The following is an 18,763-nucleotide window of genomic DNA, read 5'->3' as shown; positions in this document are numbered from 1 at the left end:
TCCCCTGCCAGAGAAAAGGACACTTAAGGAAGCTTCTTTATGCTGTTTTTGCATTATGATACCTTAATGCTTTCTTTTTCCTTTATTCAAGGCTTATATAGCTCATTGTGTGCTTTAAAGGGCAAGTTCTTTTCAAGTGTGTCTAGTATTTCCCCTTCTTATACTCCATCTTCAGTTGTTTGCCTGATATATGGGGAGGAGAAGGACCTCTCTGGGTCAAGATGGGGTGAGGCTCTGAGGAAGGTCAAGCAGAAACTGCTTCTGAACACAATATAGTAAGAACACTGGTGAGAAGGATTTGAAGATACTGGACAGAGTGGCCACAAAACGTGACCCAGCACTGAAAAATGGAACCTTGCAATAGAAGTCATCATCTCAGCAAATTTATCAGGAAAAAGACTGAAGAGGTGACCTGACTACTGAGTCAATGCTGGGGTTTCAACTTTGCAGATAAGGTCATAAGGAGTTCTTTTGGACAAGGGCCGCACGTGTTACAGATCAATATGAAGAATCTCTCTCTAACATGACTGGATTAAATCTAGAGATGGATCGGTTCAGATTGAACGTTAGGAAGAAGTTCTTCACCATGAGGGTGGTGAGACACTGGAACAGGTTGCCCAAAGAGGTGGTGGAAGGCCCATCTCTGGAAGTTTTTAAGGCCAGGCTGGATGGGGCTCTGAGCAGCCTGATCTACTGGGGATGTTGCTGCCCATGGCAGGGGTGGTTGGAACTAGATGATCTTTGAGGTCTCTTCCAACCCTGACAATTCTATGAGTCTATGATTCTGTGATTCTTGATTCTAAGATTGACTGCTGAGTCTTCTTCTTACACCTGGCATCACACAGATAGCCGCTCTGTGACCAGAGAGGAATTCTCACATGAAACAGAGGAGAAGGCATTTGCAAAGTGAGTGTAAAGATGAGTTCATTAACACGTCTGAAGCATTCAAACGTAATTCTGTAAGAGAGAAAGCCTCATAAGAAAATTATTATGCTTACAGAGCAAGTCTAGAACACCTTTCAGTATAAAGGACCTGGGACTGAATAATGAATAAAGGGGGAAAAGAGAGGAGAACAGGACTTTAGCACATGTTCATTAAGCAAAGGGAAGAATACCCAATCATACAAAGGCCAACAGTAAACGTACAGTGTTGGTGAACTGATATTAGGCACACAGTCTTCATATTGGAATTTATTAACTTTCATTAGAAGTTGTAAAATTAATTTTAAATTGTCCTTGTTTTAAAAATAGTTTTTAGATATATAGCATTCTAAAGATAGGAATACATACACCAATATGTGCTTACAACAATAGTTACAGTTTCATAAATAAATGTGCACATAAACACTTCCAAACATATCCTGTGTGATCCAGCCCCAGGACATGTGGTGGATGGTTCTCCAGCTGCTGACGTTTGAGCAGGCAGCACCAGTGAATAAAGGAAGAACACACCTCAAAGCTAACTCCATGGCTGATGATGCCACCATCAAACTTAGCCAAGGACGGAAAGGCAGGCCAAAATTTGCCTTCTTTCCACAATCTTCAACCCTAAGAGAGAGTTTTACCTTGTTGCTCTGCAGCCATCATTCAACATCGGGTTGCCCCATTTCTACAAAGAAGGAAGCTTCATTCTCACTGGAGTTGATGTGACAGCCATGAAAGGATTAATAGGCACAAGGCTGTAACTGCACCAGTGCTGTGCCCATCAGTCAAATTTAATAAAGGTGAGTCTAAGCATATGGCAGCTGCATCCTGGCAGGTTCTGGAGAACACTGACATATATAACTTCTTGTGAAGCTGCTTATGCAGGGATCTCCCTCCGCTTGTTTCTTCTGCAGTCTCAGCAAAATTCAGCTGAAATTTCCCAGTAAAATTATTTTACATTGCCCTAGTATTAAGCACTTTAAACTCTTCAGCAACAGTAGTCTTAAAATACCCTTTGGGATTCAAGAACACCAATGACTTGACCTTTAGAAGACAGACAAGGCTGCTGGCCAGGGACCACTCTTAGTTCCTCTCCTTCAGTGTCCCAACTCACGCCTGCTTCTACACACAGTTACCATACCACGCTTGCCACAGTAATGTCTGGGATCAAGCCTATCCTTTAATCCACTCTAATTTATGCTTCCCAAATATATTTTGGGAACAGGCCTAGTATTTATTATTGCTCCATCTATGTCTTGATTTTCACACAAAAGAAATGTGGGAGTCAGGCCAGAAGGCAGCCATAGGGAGGCATGGTGCTCTCTAAGAGGCTCCTCTGATCTGAATCAGCAGGACACCAGGATCACAGCTCAGGGTGCAAATCACATCACATCATAGTCTGAAGTCAAGCTAAGAGCTTAAAACCTCTAAGTTTTCCTGGGAGCTCCAGGAAACTACTGAGGAACATAAAAGAACGTGACACCTGCAGAGGGAAGATCATTGACAGCAGACATCGTGCCCCAACCCACCTGCCTCCTCCCAAAACAGGCGATTCTGGATTTCTTCCTATTCCCAATACCTTCCTAAAGTTTACCAGAAGGCTGTAGAGCCAGATTTTGCCTCGTGGCACATCGCTGCTTTTAAGTCATTCATTTCTTGATCAACAAGTGTGTAACTACTCAGCATCTCTTGGAAACTTATAATTCACATTTCTAACAAATCTTTAAGATTATGTGGAGCATTACACACATTAATACTTACCTTCAAAAATACTTCCAGTGCAGAGAGCAATCTGATTCAGAAGAGTTTTAGCAGCTCTAGGCTTGAAGAGGAAATTATTAATTAAGGGCCTTGCACTACCCTCAGAACACCTTTATTAGTTTTTATGATTTCTTAAAAATGTTAATGCAAAGGAGGCATGTGGAACTCTTGGGGGCCGGTTAGCCCAGTGGGTTGAGCGCGGTGCTGACAACAATGACAACATTGAGGTCACGGGTTCGATTCCCGCTCGGTCCCCATGTGTTGCCTGGTCTAGTCGAGAGGTGGTGTCCCTGCCCATGACAGGGAGGTTGGACTAGATGATCTCTAAGGTCTCTATGCCATTCTGTGATTCTAAGATATGATTCTATGATTCTCATTAGAGAGTAGCAGAATCTTGCAATACTCCGTAAAACCTCCCATGGTGCACCATAACAGAATACACTGAGAGCCCTTCCTGCAAATTCCTCCCTGTGGATTCCTACTGCAACAAGAAAGACTAATTTAACTTTTCCCAACACACCACCAACGTGGGTTGACCAATCTGTAATTAGAATGGGTGTGTTTTGTGAATGAATTTGTTGTTATAATTAGGTCTAGTTCTAAAGAAAAAATACAGTTGTATTTTCACCAGTGGGTTTTTTCTCTTTCAAAGCCAAGCCTAGAAGAAGCCTGACAAATGCTGAGACAAATTTACTAACCTCAATTCTTCAGTAGTAGTATTTATATGACTAGAGGTCCACTGCAAAAGGCAATGCAGGAAAGAACAGCAAACACAGGAAGGTAGCACAGGAAAGGGAAATAATGGACTTTTTGGTGGAGACATTACATCATTTGCTTTGCTATGTATCTGCATTTCACAGCCAGAATAATATCAGCCAGCTCCAAGATAAGGAACATGTTTATTTAGAGAATAAATCCAGTTCAGATTTCATCATAATGTCAATATTTGCCATATTAGTACTACAGTTCCTCTCGGTTAATACTCAGTAGTTAATAATATGCTGTGTACAAAGGGAAAAGATCTTCCAAATGATCCATGGGAATTGCCAGGTTCAAAATGTGGTTTGCTCAGCTTCTAGAGGGTTCCTTCATTGCTGGGTGCAAGGAGATAGGGATAGGTCTCCAAGAGGCAGAAACCAGTTGACTCCCACATGATAAGGATTTGGTTTGAGGTATTTTTTTCAACATTTTAGTACCAAACCTGACAACCAGGACAAAATACCAGGCTTCTGTATAAAACTGCGGACACCCCAGCCCAGCCATTGCAGCAGATTTCACTGCAGAGACTCCTCCCTGCCCTACGGTGAGATGTGGACCTGTGGGAGGCCAGGCTCTGGTGACCAGCATATTAGGTTTGGGATCTGGCTGCAGCTGCCCGGGGAGTCATTGCTGAAGGAAAACGGGCAGCCCCCAGTGAAGTTGCCACATGGACATTTATGGACGTGTTGGCTCTATTGCAGATGAAAAGTGTGGGTTTGGCCAGCACTGAAATCTTGAACTTCTTGACTAGGTAATTGGCAGAAGGTGGAGAGGGGCTTCCTTAAACGTAATTCTAAGAAATACAAGTTTCTGTAGGTCAGTTGCTACTCTGCTAAGCCCAAAATAAACAGATGACTTCATGGTGGGCTGCCTGCTGTACATTTATTGCAATGAATGCTGTCAAGAGCAGCTGCATGTCTCTCCAAAGGAAGCACGTGTTTCTGCAGTGCACACAGCCATGGACACAAGAAGAAGTCAGCAGTGTCCACTCCCCCTCACCCAGCACACGTGTGGTCTGTGGGTTGGTCCTATTGTTTCTGCTGTCCCTAATATACACATAAATGACTCAGAGAATTCCTAACTCATTATTCAGCAGCAGCTCTCCCCATAACCCTTGACAAGGTGGATTAAGCATGCCTCCTGACACTGCATTTACCATTGCCTGGTGATGACTTCGTGATTGATGACTCACCGATGTGCTCCAAGGGAGTAACCTCCCCTTTGTCAACCCTTGGTTTGCATCTCCATTGTGCCCCAGCCTGGAGCTTGCCATCTGTGCCTCGGGGCGCTCTTCCACTCACTGCATAAACCTGCCCCCTCACGCTAGTTAAAGTGGACCTCACTCATAGCTATGGTGATCAAAGCTATTGCCCACCACGTTACTGACTCTGCCCTTCAGATCTTGGTGTTTTGCAGGAATCGGAAGCTCTGAGCTTGGCTAGCTGGCTTAGACTACCGCTCCCTCATCTATTCTGTCAGATGTGTCATGTGTGGCAATCCCACGCTGTGCAGTGAGCTCAGGACATGCAGAGCAGGTCTCCAGACCACCGTCCTCAGCAATGTACAGAGCAAACAGAACTGTCATAATCCAAAGGAGAACAAAGGCTGATCATTTTCTGCCTGCATTGAACATTTCTTTGCAAAGTTCCATGACTCACCGAGTAGAAAATAATCCAGAGGATTCTGTTTATTGTTTTACAGATGAATTTTCCTTATTTCAAAACTGTCCTTTATTTCCGTAATGTTCCTAGTAATGCAAATGTCATTCAGCTTTATTCAGATAAACCATGTTAAGTGCATAGGTTGGCAGAGAAGTGCTCCCTTCTGCCCTAAAGTTAATTCTCAATTTGTATAATATGCTCTGTGAACAATGTTTTTATTAGCTTTAGAGAATGCACCCCTCCTCTACAAAAAAAAGGATGTTTACTTACAGCACAAGAAATGCCACCAAATAAAATTAAATCTAACATTCAGAACTAGTATGTCTACATATGAACATTCAGACCAAGCTTAAAATTAGTACTATTTAGATCACAGACCACTATTGAAAGCACTGGCAAAGCAACTATAGAAGCAATGATAATTACAATTTAAATAGTTAACAAAGTGAACTGGAAGATTTAATGTGTTTTCTTCTTTTAATATACAGCCCCATTCCCATAATCTCACTGGACCGTGCGGACAGACCAACTGTCACAGCTGTCTATCAGGGCTGAATTAGATGAAGATACACAATACAGGCTTTGTGGTTCAACTGAAGCAGCAGCCTCAAAAGTTTCCATTTCTCATCTGAGGGCACTGTGGGAGCATTGTCTTCCCCCTCTCTGAAAAGAGAATGGAACAATTATGTTACTGAAACTCCTCCGCAGTGGGTCTGAAAGACTGTTTATGTCCAGTCAGGGAGATGGGGAAAACTAAAAGCAGGGATTTCATGAAAGCAAGTGGGGGCAGTTTCAGGGTATATACTTCAGTGACATAATGGTCCTGATTCTTCTCTTTTAGGGTAAAGTCAGTGCTGGGAGATTTACTAGCAATGGAGGAAATGGCAATAAAAATGCAAAGTTAAATGCAGTGGTAAAATTATTAACTTGAAACAAAGCTTTACAATTGGCTTTCTGAATCAATCAGGTAATTGACTCTAATGGAGAGACCATGGCAGTAAACTAGAAATGAAAACATACCAGTTGCAGAGAATTTTTTTACTGTTTAAACATTTTAGAACCCCTGCCAAGTGAAGTGCTGAGTCTGCAGCTCTCACGGGAGTCAGATGGGCTCAGGAGATAGAAAGCACTCACCCAGTTAGCTCCTCCTGATAGCAGTAGTATTCCTACTCATTAGCAGCAGAGATAGATCAATACTTGATTTTGTGCAAACACATATTCATGTGCTTTAGCATAACCTTAGGAAATCAGCTGTTCAGGTTGCTCCAGTGTTCTCAGTTCAGAAATGGCAGGTATGAGAGTGCCAAATCACTTCATTTTGTTGTACTAATAGTCTCGTTTTTTCCTGAGGTTATTTTAGTGCTTATTTAACGACAGCTCAGTACATACACACAAAAATCCCTAAGTGCTCGGGTGCAAATGGTCACCTGCGGCTACAACTCCTTGCAGGAAGAGTCAATACACCACTAAAGAGTTCCCACTTCTTTTCTTAAAGAAGGAGTGTAGAGGCTGTCAGCCATCAGCAGCGCTGTTAAAAAGTCAGTGTCTACACACGAGACAATCTGTGCCACGATTTCCATGTGCTCCCTGGTTACCATCCAGTCATTGTGTCAGGTAGCAGGACCATCTGATGGCCAACTTGAAGAACTTTCTACCAGGTGTCTTCCAAGGGAGGCTGTAAGCCCTTTACAGAGCAGCTGGTTTTAGCCACAGTTACACTCTGTGTAACAGCACAGGTTCCCAGTTTTTCCTGGGGTCTGGTATAAAGGTGTAACATAAAAACCCCATGTAATAATAACAAGTTATTCTCTATCGCTGGAAAAATTCTTGGCATGTTTTTCAGTGTGCTACTAATGTGAAGGTGCAGGGACCACTCCCTGAAATGCAGAGAAAGGTTCTTCTTGCATGGGCAAAGACACTGGATGAGGGAATTGGACTGAAAAATTTGAGCGAGGAAGATCAAAAGAAGACAAATACTTTGTGTTCTTAAGGTTCCATGTAAGGCAAACTAATGCTGTGACACAGTGACACTTTCTCAATCTCAATTAGTGCCAAACTAATTAAGAAAACTGTTTTATACACTGTAGTGAGTAGTATCTCTCTTTTTTCTTGGATAATCCCTAGTGTGATGTAAAGGTGATTGAGTATCTAATTACTCCTTAATTGAATGCACATTTTGTACATTTTTCACTAGTTCAAGCTTAATGCTTTTAGTGCAAAAATCAAAGTCAGTGAAATTAAGTTGAACTGGGATTTGGGCAGCTATTGCATTAATGGATTACTTTTGGCAAGGAGCCTAATTATGAAATGGTCTGAAGATTTCAGTTGTGTTTGTTATAGCAATACTTAACATATTGTTAGAGATAAAATTGATTGCATATATTGGTATTGTTACTCATGTTTACCCTTTACTCTTGTTTAAAAGTATTTCTTCTCCCATGCTAAACTATTAGCAATGTTCCATAATATATGTGGCCAAGTAACACTCAAGTCAGGCTACAGGTTTATGTAGATATGAAGATACCTGTTTCTCTTACTCTTCTGAGTAACTTGAGCTTCTGAGTAATATTTCAGCTACAATTGTACCGATTGGTATATGTATTCTAATCAGAAAATTGCCTAGATTCTTTGCTTGTTCATACGTTGCATTTCTGCCTCCAAAATTTCCTTTGCTTGTATATTAAACAGAGTCCCACTGCTTCTGGTGGAGTCCTCTACAGACCAGGCAACCACCTCCAAAGAAAAGCTTTCGGGATCAGTGCCATAAAGTGTAAATACCTCGGAAATCTGAGAGCTACTATCACAACACCCATAGTTCAAGAAAAAAAAAAAAAGACATATTAACAAGATCAACCAAAATTCAGAAATCATCAACATGTAAAGAGAATCATTGTTTTCAAGAATAGTTACTTCTAATTCCTTCATATAATTATGTACTTAGATTCCTCACTGAGAATAAACTTTCTTGTACAAAACTGGGATAAATACAAGACTGTAACTTTATCCCAGAAACAGGGAGCAACAGCAGGAGGAAAGATAGGTCCTAGCCAGTATATTTTTAAGAACCAAAGGTCCAAATGTCCCCATAGTAATAGGACACATTTAAAAGAGAAGATAAAAGAAAACTTCAGTGAAAAGGATTATTTTTCAAAGCTTTCTAAAAGTGTTGAGAAAGTGCAAATAAACAGGCTATGGAGAAATGAAACAGCACGATCATGATAACATGCCTCGCCATCTGATAGGGAGGAAATAAGATGTCCCACTGGAGCAGCCTTAGATCAAGATCATTACACAAGATCAAAAACTTTGTGCTGCTACTTAAAAAGTTGTCAATCTGCTTTCTGGAGAGTTTTCCACCTCTTTTGTCTTACTATATTCCTTACGAGCATTGTCTCACACAGTGTCTCCATGTTTTTTCCTTGTAGAAGCATCTTGCTTTCTCCTTCTTAGGTTAAACCAAAAAGCTTGAGTTTAAAAAAAATCAATGGGTGGCAAAATCAGTTAACACTGACTACACACTATCGTTATCCTGTAACTTCCTGAAAACAGGACCTGAAAGCATGGTCGGGCATGGATTCAGAGTGCTTCAGAAAAGAGAACTACCTTATGAATCCTCATCTTTCCTGAAACACTTTGACTTCCTTCCATGAAAAGGTCACCATTTATTGAGTGTACATCTAGTCCTGCAGTTATCCAACATCTCGCTAACTAAAGTATACCTTTGTTTCCCTTGAGCTCTGGGGATGCATAAAAATCTTTTAAAAATCACAGTATGTTCTGCTTTGTAGCACTGCTCTATCATAAACTGTCATAAAACACTACTAACTTTCAGTCACCACTGGTATTCTCTTTCTTGTGTGAGAAGTGTCAGTTGCAAAACCATCTTCAATAACCCAGATAACTTGGTCAATTTTGTTTGCTATTTATTTTCAAGCCATTGCTCTCTATTTAGCATGAGTTTGTTTGCATACTTCCATTGCATTGTTTTCATCCATATGAAATAATTCCAAACACAAACTCCAATAGGAGTAAGCACCTGTGACTACCCAGATCTTCAGTTTCAGCAGAGTAATAATGTTTTGCTTAAAAGTCCCTGAATGATTTCATCTAGGTCAAACAGAGTGCACTTTCTCAGTCTAACACTGCTGACGGAAGAATGCATATTGCAGGCTTTCTTCTCTGTCTGTGGTCAGACACGCACACCTATATCTCCTTCTAATATCCTTGACAGTTGAGAGCTGTTACATTACTGTATTTCACACGTACTAATCTGGAGTGTCTATAGTTTAAAAAACAGGTTTAGTTTTACCAAAAATTACTTAAGCTTCTTACCATTTTGCCTCACCACTAAGTTGCAACATTTTCCTCATAAGAGAAAACAACATGGTGGAGTTTCAGCATGTGTTCAGACTCTAGCTTTTGTGATGAAATCGTGAATAAAAGTTATGTAAGGGTGTTTTTTATGACAGACACTCCTGGCTACATTATTACTTCCCAAGTAGCAGTGTAAAAACCACACATACTTTATAGTAAGCAGCTGGAAATATAATTCAGAATGCTTTTAATAAAAGAACTGAGGATAACAATGAATTGTGGATGGCAAGGAATGTGTGATGCTGATAAGAGTCACAGCTCACAAAATTTGGGAGTCCTTGTCAATGTGAAGCATCTTATTTAAAGCATGATCGGGGTCAGACTCCTAGGCTTCGTTATGATTTTTTTACCTTTGAAGAGGAAGCACAGCCTTTTGTTTCTTCTTTGCTTCTTCCTTATATGCTATGGGATTTCAATTGTTCTCAACTCCTCCACCAGTATTTGTGTACTTCTAAGAAGAGCTCAGTAAAGCATTGACCAAGGGTAATTCCAACACGGTACTAATTCTGGAAACAGCTACAACTCAAAATGGTTTTCTCCCTCATTTATAGATTGATCACTCCCTATACTGATGCTCTAGCCTGGACACAGTAGAAATTCCGACTACAGCAGTGATCAGTCTATGCGATTTGGGCTGCTGTGGCTACCAAATCCCTAAACTGTGGCTCCTGTGTCAGAGGTATGTCACACAAGCAACAAAAATGTTTTGCTTGTAATAGAAGGCATATAGAATTTGTTAATCAAATTTTATGCTGTGCTAGAAATGAAGTTGTTTAGGCTGCAATATCGTGTTAAGCAAACATGTATCATACCACTCCATAATCTTCCCCAGCACCAAGGTCAGCCTTGTTTCGTTAGGTGGTAGTTAATCAAGAGACTTCTGATACACAGGGGGAGCTGTCTAGCGTCAGCTGCAAAAGAACAAAGGCTGCCAGGATGGACTCACTGTAAGAGTATCTAAAACCAAAAATAATTGACAAGAACACTAGTGATAAAGGTATTTAACAAAGACCATCTGGTGATGAAAGTCCCTTGTGGAATTCGAGGACAAGATATCTTAAAAAATGTGCTGGGAACAACTAGTTTTTGGATCGAGGTAAAAAGTTCATCGTGAAGAAGACCTATGGCCTTCATTCCTGAAGACCCCTACCCAAGACCACCAGGAGGCACTGCGCAAGCGTCAAGAGGAGGAGCAGCCAACCACCGGAACTGAGTGCCTTTTTTGGATAGCTCATTAATATTATAAGCATTTAATGAATATGTAACTTTCTTTGCATGTAACCAAGGTACCTGCCCGTGCGCGGGTGCAGCTGTGGTAGAGCACTCCTTGGCAGAGAGCTGCTCCCCACTGCCCAGTGCTGTTTTGCTTACTCAGCCGCTTGCTAAATTTAATAAATTTTATGAATCACTTAAATTCTAAATTGGCTCCTGGGTTTTATTCCCTCAATTTATAACATTGCTACTCACTAATTTGAATCCTTAGCAGTGGGAAAACAAGTTAGGGTGACATTGCAGGGTTCACAGTCTCAGTGCACAACTCATTCCCTCCTAATACAATGAAGTAATGAGAAGCAACCTGAAAAGGCACCATCTTTCAGCCATTCCTGAGGCTCTCGGTCTCCTGAATGCTCTAAAATTTTTAGTGTGTTTCCAGCAGATCTCCAATTCTGGTGTGTGGCTCACAAGCCAAAGGTGTTTGGCCCTCTGTCCCACAGTCCTACAATCATATAGTGAAATGTAAGCACATTCTCAAGTACTCTAGAGTGGCAGCAGGGTGTTGAGCACTCTACATAAGTTCTTAAAAACAGGAGAACAATAGTCAATTCTGACTTAACAATTAAACTAACCACTTTTTATGCACAAAACCTAAACTCGTGGAGACAAAAACAATGAATGTTGAAAAATAACTTGCTGAGAAGCAGCATAAATACTCATGTGTCATCAAATCTAGGAAATTCGTGCTTGTATTTCTAAAGAACTAATGCTGATAAACTTTGTAGTTTGTTTTTTGTTTGACCAGGAAAAAGAAAAGAATGGTCATAGTAGCCTAATGATGCATGGTTGCTGAAAGCTCACTCTAGCTCTGGATCTACACAGCAGGAAAGCATAAAACCCCCAAGTGCTGGAACTTCTGCAGAGCAACCCATTTGTGAACTTCAGGAACTACAAAGGCTACCAGTAAACTGAGAGTAAAGACACACATTGATTGGCAACTTAAACCTCCATTCAAATGCAAAGTTTGCTGAGATCTGCTTAGGCAAACAAATATAGATCATAGCATCGTGCCACTCTTACCTCAAAGCACAGCTCCACAGCTCACTCTGCACTTGAATGTCTCTTCATATTCTACAATCCAGTTACCACACAATGTGCAACGCCACAAAGAGGGGACTGCACCCGTTACCCGTTTAGGACCTCAATCCCACTGCCAACACCCATCTCATTACTGAATCTATGGAAAGGGCAGCTCAGCAGCTTCAGAAGTAAGTAAATTTCACTGTCCACTCACTAAACACACCGGACCGTCACTACATTGCCCTACTGCCAAACTAATGCCGTCCCAGTTTCTGACATTCTACTCAGACCTCTCAACATCACAGTCTCTGCAGTGTCAGGCATGCAGTTTCTATTCCTCCCATCCTAAATTACTCCTTCTTGTTCCTCAGGTCTAGCACAACCTTGGTATTTGAACAATGTCATTTATTTTTTTTCCTCTAATTTTGAAAGCACAACTAGGAAAACAGTAATCATACTAAGAATGGTTTTTAATTCATCTTGATTTCTGCTATTATAATTTATAAAACATTGGAATAACTTGCAGCTACTTACAACCTGAGGTCTAGCAAAGATGTGTGTATATGTATGAATGTGCACATGCATTTGTGTATATAAAAATTCACACTTTTTCAGTATTTTCTGAGTCAATCACAAGAAAAATGTTCAGGAGAATCGAAGTAAAGTATAGAAGTAGATGGAGTAAGTATAAGCCCTTATCATACTTGGAGGGCAGCTCTTACAGATAGAAAACAAATGGTGTCTGGGATGTGCAATTTTGAGACAACACATTTGAGAACAGATTCTTGGGTTTATTAATTATGCTCAGTGGAAAGTAAATTGAAGTTTTGCACTTGCAAAAGAAAATATTCTTTCAATATTATCTCAGCAAGTTATTTTTTATATTTAGCTCTTACTACTGTACCGGGAATTTATTTCACCTTTTCTTAGTAAATGGGAGCAATGCCATTTAACCATCCCTTAGGCAAATTTAAAAAGGGATGGCAGGTACGCCACTCTGAATTCACTATCATTATCAATTCGAATTGGTATTCAAGTTTTTGAAATCAGACATCTTGCTTATTCATAGATAAAGCCATTCCCCTGATGTAATAGAGGAGAAAGGTATGTTTATCAAATCAGTTACATGTAAAGCAAGAAGGATTGAAGAGAGGGTAATAAATCCATTGGCAACCACAAATGATGCTGTCTTCAGTTAAGAATACACTACTGAAAAAGTACTCATCTATTAGGTAGGTTGGCAAGCCCCAAGATAAAATAGCCTGCCAGAATACTCACAATTCACAAGAAACGTAAGCCAGGACCCAAATTGCCAAAAAAAGTAGCCTTCAATAAAATGGAAGACTTAAGGGTTTTTGTCTTTGACTTTTGTGAGTGGTAGCATTTGTGGTCCCTGTTATTAAGCTTTGATGTACAACAATAAGAATTACAAATCCTTCTGCAAGATCACCTGATATGATCTAGAAATAGCCTGATGCCCACAGCAAAGTCTCTGAGTCAAGTATGAAGTATCAGTGGTAACACTGCGAGAGTCACAATGTTATCTTTTCTTTTTTTTTCAGTAAAGGATCTGGGAGTTCAAAAGTTGAGCATGAGTCAGTAATGCACCCAAGCAACACAGAAGGCCAACAGCCTCCTGGGCTCCATTAGGAAGAGCATTGCCAGCAGGTGGAGGGAGATGATCTTTCACTTCTACTCAGCACTGATGAAACATCTGGAGTACTGAGTCCAGTTCGAGGTTCCCCGGTTCAAAAGAAACATGGACACACTGGAGTGAGACAAGCAAAGGGCCACAAAGATGATTAAGCGACTGGAGCACCTGTCACAGGATAGCCTGAGGGAGCTCGGACTGTTAAGCCTTGAGAAGAGACGTTTCAAGAGGGATCTTATCAATGTGTATAACTACTTTATGAGAATAAGTATAGAAGATGGCACCAGACTACTCAGTGGTATGCAGTGAAAGAAGAGGCAAGAGGTACAAACTGAAATATAGGAGATTTCATTTTAAATTAAGAAAAATCTTTTTGTCTAGGATGGTCAAACACAGGTACAGGTTCCACACAAAGATCGTGAAGTCTTCATCCTTACGATATTTGAAACCCAGATGAACATAGCCCTGAGCAACCTGCTGCAGTTAATGCTCCTTTGAGTAAATCTCCAGAGGCACCTTCCAACTGCAACTATTCTGTGATTTTGTTCTTCACTGTCTAAAACTAAACTCAGTTTTTTCACCTTCCATGTCAGGAAGCAAATCTGCACTGAGCTTTCTCTCCAAATTCTGTAACACCTGACTGGTTCCATCACTACTGGATATGATTTAGAGGTTAGAAATAAGTAAAAATATATCTTTTTCAAAAGAAACATATGCAAAAACCTTGCCAGGAGAGAAGGAGGTAAAGGCTATTATAAAAGGCGTGTATTTCAAAAGCACCCACACAATAGAATCCAAAGACTCATTAGTCCCGTGCTGTAGGAGAGAGATGTATTTTTTGCAGAGAAGCAGAGCTAAAAGAAGCTAACCAGGTAGTAACAAACTTATCCTAAAGGGTTAAGGACAGTAGTGAAGCTAGAAAGTTCTGCCTGAAGGCTCCCTGTGTTCCAGAACTGGAGGTGGGTATTTTGAGATGTGAGCTTTCCTGTGACAAAGGAATATATTAAAAAGAAACCCCAAAACTAAAACAAAAAAAACCCACCCCAAACAGTAAGAGTTCTTTACCTGAGATTACACACCATGATATATCATGCTTGTGTCAGCTCTGCCTTCAACTCGACAAGGAAGCACAAACTGCATCAAAGATCAACATATGCCATTTGATCACAAGCCACAAAGGGTTCAGTTCTGTCAAGGTTTAAATCAAGATGGAAGAGCAGATGTTCTGAAGATCCGTGAGCATGGCATGCACAGAGCATGCCTTCTGATTCAGTCAAAACTAATTAGACCTTTTATGCAACCTCTCTCTACTCCTCCGCATGCAACACTTACAGAAAAATTTGTCCCCTTCTTTTCCTGACAGAATGATGAGGTCATGGAAAAATAATGTTCCTGAAGGTTGTTCAAGTGGCTGTACCACACTGATTTTGAGTAAAAGAATCATAGAACCGGTTCAGTTGGAAAAGACCTTTAAGATCATCAAGTCCAATCATTAAAAATACTTATACAGTTAGAAATACTGAACCATTAGAATATACTGAAAACTGTATTGACAGGAGTTCCAGTAGCTTTGGCAGGACTTCACCAGTGTGTCTGTAACTGTAATATTCAAGATGCACCAGAGTTTTAAAATAAGAGGTAATCCCCTTTGAAATGAAGAAATGCTCCAGCTTGGATCACTATGTAGATGCCACCCTGCAAACTATTACCTTCCCATTTAAATTGAGTGTTCTTAGCAATACTCAGCTGATGTCAGCATTCCCAGCTTAAGGACCATTACTCATTCCTATGAATGAGGGAATGTGTCTTTTCTGAGGATGTCTGAGATCCATGTGAGGAGCTACTGTTCTCCTGGAGAGAATTTGGTGAGGAAATCACTACAAAGGTGGGATCGTTTTCTTCCCTTTCTCCAAATTGCATAGAAGAAAGGTAATCAAAGCCACACAAATTTTACACTTAATTTTTCCAGCTTCTCAGATACAAACTCACTAGCAAGGATATATTGTGAACCTTTGATTGGTTCAGTGCTATTTGGACTGATGCATCTGAAACTAAAAAGAAGACCTGGCCAAATGAATTTCTGATAAATAATTTAATCAGGTGTAAAGAGCCAAGTTGCTTTCCTTCCGTAGACTGCGCAATGCCACAAGTCACAGTTCTTTCTCTGTGCTTGAGAGGCCGTAATTAGCATAGCCCTACAGTGAGGACTATCATATTACATTAAAAATTCCATCATTTGGGAATTAAAACTGCAGACTATTTTGTGAAGCATGGCCAGGATAAATCTTATTATTTAAAACAAATCTTTATAAGTATTGACAAATGTAATAAAATTTCCAACATGAAAGTAAAAGGGAAATTTTTACATTTCAGTTCCAGCACTGTAAAGGAAACTCTTTCATGCTTACAATTCAAACTCAGCATGTCAAGTAATTTCACTGTTACAGACTTGAATTACCTGCACTGGCCTGAGGGCATTATTCACTCTCTGAGAAAGATTGTACTTTAATATTGCTGTGATTTTCCCAAGTAATTTTTATGCAGAAGCCAGGATGAATTGGAAACATCCATTTCAAGATTAAAGTGACAACATTTGGAGACTGCAGAGAACCATGTAATTGAGAATTGGGCTTAGGGATGTGCCCAAAATTAAATATGTGGATGAGAAAATAATATTAATAAAAGGATTACTTTTTTGCTTTCTTTGCTTAACTTCTGCAATGTGGATATTAAACAGGGTTATAAAATACAAATACACCCTTACTTCAAAAATGTTTGTATGCATACGCTATATCGAATGCTTACATGATATTGAAAGACCATGAAATTGTTGACGACTGTGTCCCAGCTCATGTAATAATTTGTGTCACACACAGGAGGAAAGTAATCTTCCCACTCAGTTTTAATGCATCCATTTTTGGAAGCACTGAATCACCCATCTCTTTTAGGGATTATCAGCTGCCTGATCATCTGTTAACTTCCTATGAAGTTGGGGGCTGGACCCAGATCATACTCTGAACAGGCTAATGTGAACAGATGTGAACATCACAGAGCCTGATGTGAACTAAAAGTTCCATTACAGACTTAGACAGAGCAAGAACTCGCTGTACAAATAAATGTCCTTATCCAAAAGTGTTTGCCAAAACTTCCCAGCAGCGTGCTTCCAGGTGAAACTCTGGATGAATTGGTTCTCTTGTAAGCACACGGCTTTGAAGAAATGTGCAGACAGAAAAACTGATGGGTTTATATAATGGATTCTAACAGGAAAATAAGGTAATGGGGAGTACTCAGTGCTTTTATTATTTAAATAAAGTTTATTGTAAGATAATATACGAAAAATTTTACTATGTTAAAAAGTAGTAGGACTTGTTAAAGAAAGCGATTGAACAGTTTCATTCTTTTCCCAGACTAGCTATCTTACTGTCTGTATCAAGGCAAGGCCTCTTCATTACAAAATCAACCATAAATATTTGTGTCGTGACTCACTACTTTCAAGGTAACTAGTTGTGTGGACAGCAAAATTTCTTTACTTCTCTAAGAATCTCATTATCAGGTTTTCCATTATAGTACCACACCTATTAACTAAGTATATTAAGGTTTAGGAGTAACTGTTGACATTGTGGGAATTTATCTTGTAACTGATAGAGGCTAGGGGAACACGACATGAGGTTTTAGTAACTGAAGCTGGACTAATGCAGGTCCACATGTGTATTAGCTCTTAATCAATGAATTCAACGTCATCCTTAAAATTCTTGCTCTGTGAGATAATGAAGGCTGAAAACATCTCTAAGAAGAAGTATCAACTGCTTTGATGAATGAAATATGAAAAATTAGGCATGACAGAAGTTAATCAGTTTCCTCTTCTGTCTGCATATGTTTTGCCCAAGATTCATTCTTCTTGGGAAAGAACAGCATTGTAAAGTAGGGAGAAGGGATCCAAAAAAAAAAAAGGCCTCCTTTGAGAGTTAAAGGCCTCCTTCCACAACTACTACCCTGGTTTTTTAACAGATAACCCTAGAAAGATTCACTGATGACTGGTGTTCTAAAAACACAGTAAGAAATCAACAAGTGAACCTCAGTAACTCAGGAAATCTACCACACAAGTTACGCATACTGTGCTGTTGCTCCCAACAGCAGAAGAAATTTAAAGCTACTACACGTAACTGCAATCTAATTGTGCATGATCCACTGCCTGCTGAAGTCCATACAAATATTTCAGTTCACTATATCATCTACTAGATTCCAGCCACTAAAGAAACTAAGAGTAACCAAACTATCACAGCCACTAAAGAACCAACAGTAACCTATTACACCACAGGATAAAATAAAACAGTACAGTGTCAATAGGTAAAATCGTTACATTAGCTGAAATGAACTCTGTATGTCTTCTCCTTTAGCTGAATCTCACCTATGAACGTTATTTCAATGTTTCAATTTTTCTGCTAAGCTTTACTTACCTGAATAGAGATTTATTTTTATTGTTCTTCCTCTTCCTCTACTGAAACGCAGCCCTGATGACTCTATCGCTAAGTGGCTGAGTTGGTCTGAAGTTGTCTCCTAGGATTCCATCACAGCCCTCTAAAAGTTCAGCGCCTTTAACGTGTGTCCTCAGCCTACGGAATTCCTCTATCTGAAAGGAAAAAAAAACAGACATGAAGAATCCGAGATATATTCTTCACTGTGGAACTAATGATCGAAATCACCCTTGTCCAGCCATTTCTGTGGCTTTGAAACTTGGGAGTGTTCAGGTACCATCCACTAAGGTCAATACACATGATTATATATACATTTTAAAATAGTTGTCAGCGCTATCAAAACATTCAACATACAGAGAAAAATAACTTTTATGCACATGGTTTGAAAAACTTATCCCTTGTTTTTTGTAAATTTCTTTGAGGATCTATAAATTTCTCAGGCATTGCAGATTACATCCTATGAATCAACCTCACAGTTCTGGCATGAAAGTAATCATTTTGGTCCTCTTCAAAGCAGTGCATTTTAGGAATAACTTGATCTATAAACCTGGACTATAAATTTCTTTTATTTCTTCCAGTGATTTATTTATTGACTGAAATTGTTGTTTCATTTAAATAAAAATTATTTTTTAAACTAGGAGAATTTTGAACAGGCTCTCAGCTTTGCAGGAAGTCCGTTGACATATTATATGGAAATGTTTTTTCCAATCAAAACGAAATACTGCTTCAGAATTTCTGTAGGTGTAATTGCCAAGTGTACTTAGAAAATCAAATACAGTCAGAAAATCAATATAAAACATTTAAATTGGTCCAAAACAAATATGTTTCCAGTTGTAGACTCTTTTTAAATTTTTTAAGTCTAA

At 39.6% G+C, this 18,763-nt stretch overlaps 1 protein-coding gene across 1 annotated transcript in view; it reads right to left on the bottom strand.

Annotated features, from left to right (window-relative positions):
* Positions 1-5,303: 5,303 nt before the first annotated feature.
* CA8 (carbonic anhydrase VIII) overlaps positions 5,304-18,763 on the bottom strand; it is a 25,837-nt gene continuing 12,377 nt past the window's right edge. Inside the window, exons 5-6 of the mRNA XM_009872545.1 lie at positions 17,883-18,055; positions 5,304-5,768 (exon numbers count right to left, since the gene is read on the bottom strand). Of these exons, the coding sequence (XP_009870847.1) occupies positions 17,921-18,055 (135 nt within the window). The 3' untranslated portion in view covers positions 5,304-5,768; positions 17,883-17,920. The remainder of the gene's footprint in view (positions 5,769-17,882; positions 18,056-18,763) is intronic.

This window comes from Apaloderma vittatum, unplaced genomic scaffold, assembly GCF_000703405.1.
Source record: "Apaloderma vittatum isolate BGI_N311 unplaced genomic scaffold, ASM70340v1 scaffold8467, whole genome shotgun sequence".
In the NCBI taxonomy this organism is placed as follows: domain Eukaryota; kingdom Metazoa; phylum Chordata; class Aves; order Trogoniformes; family Trogonidae; genus Apaloderma; species Apaloderma vittatum.
Note: the sequence above shows the minus strand (reverse complement) of the source record. Positions and strands in the feature narration are given on the sequence as shown.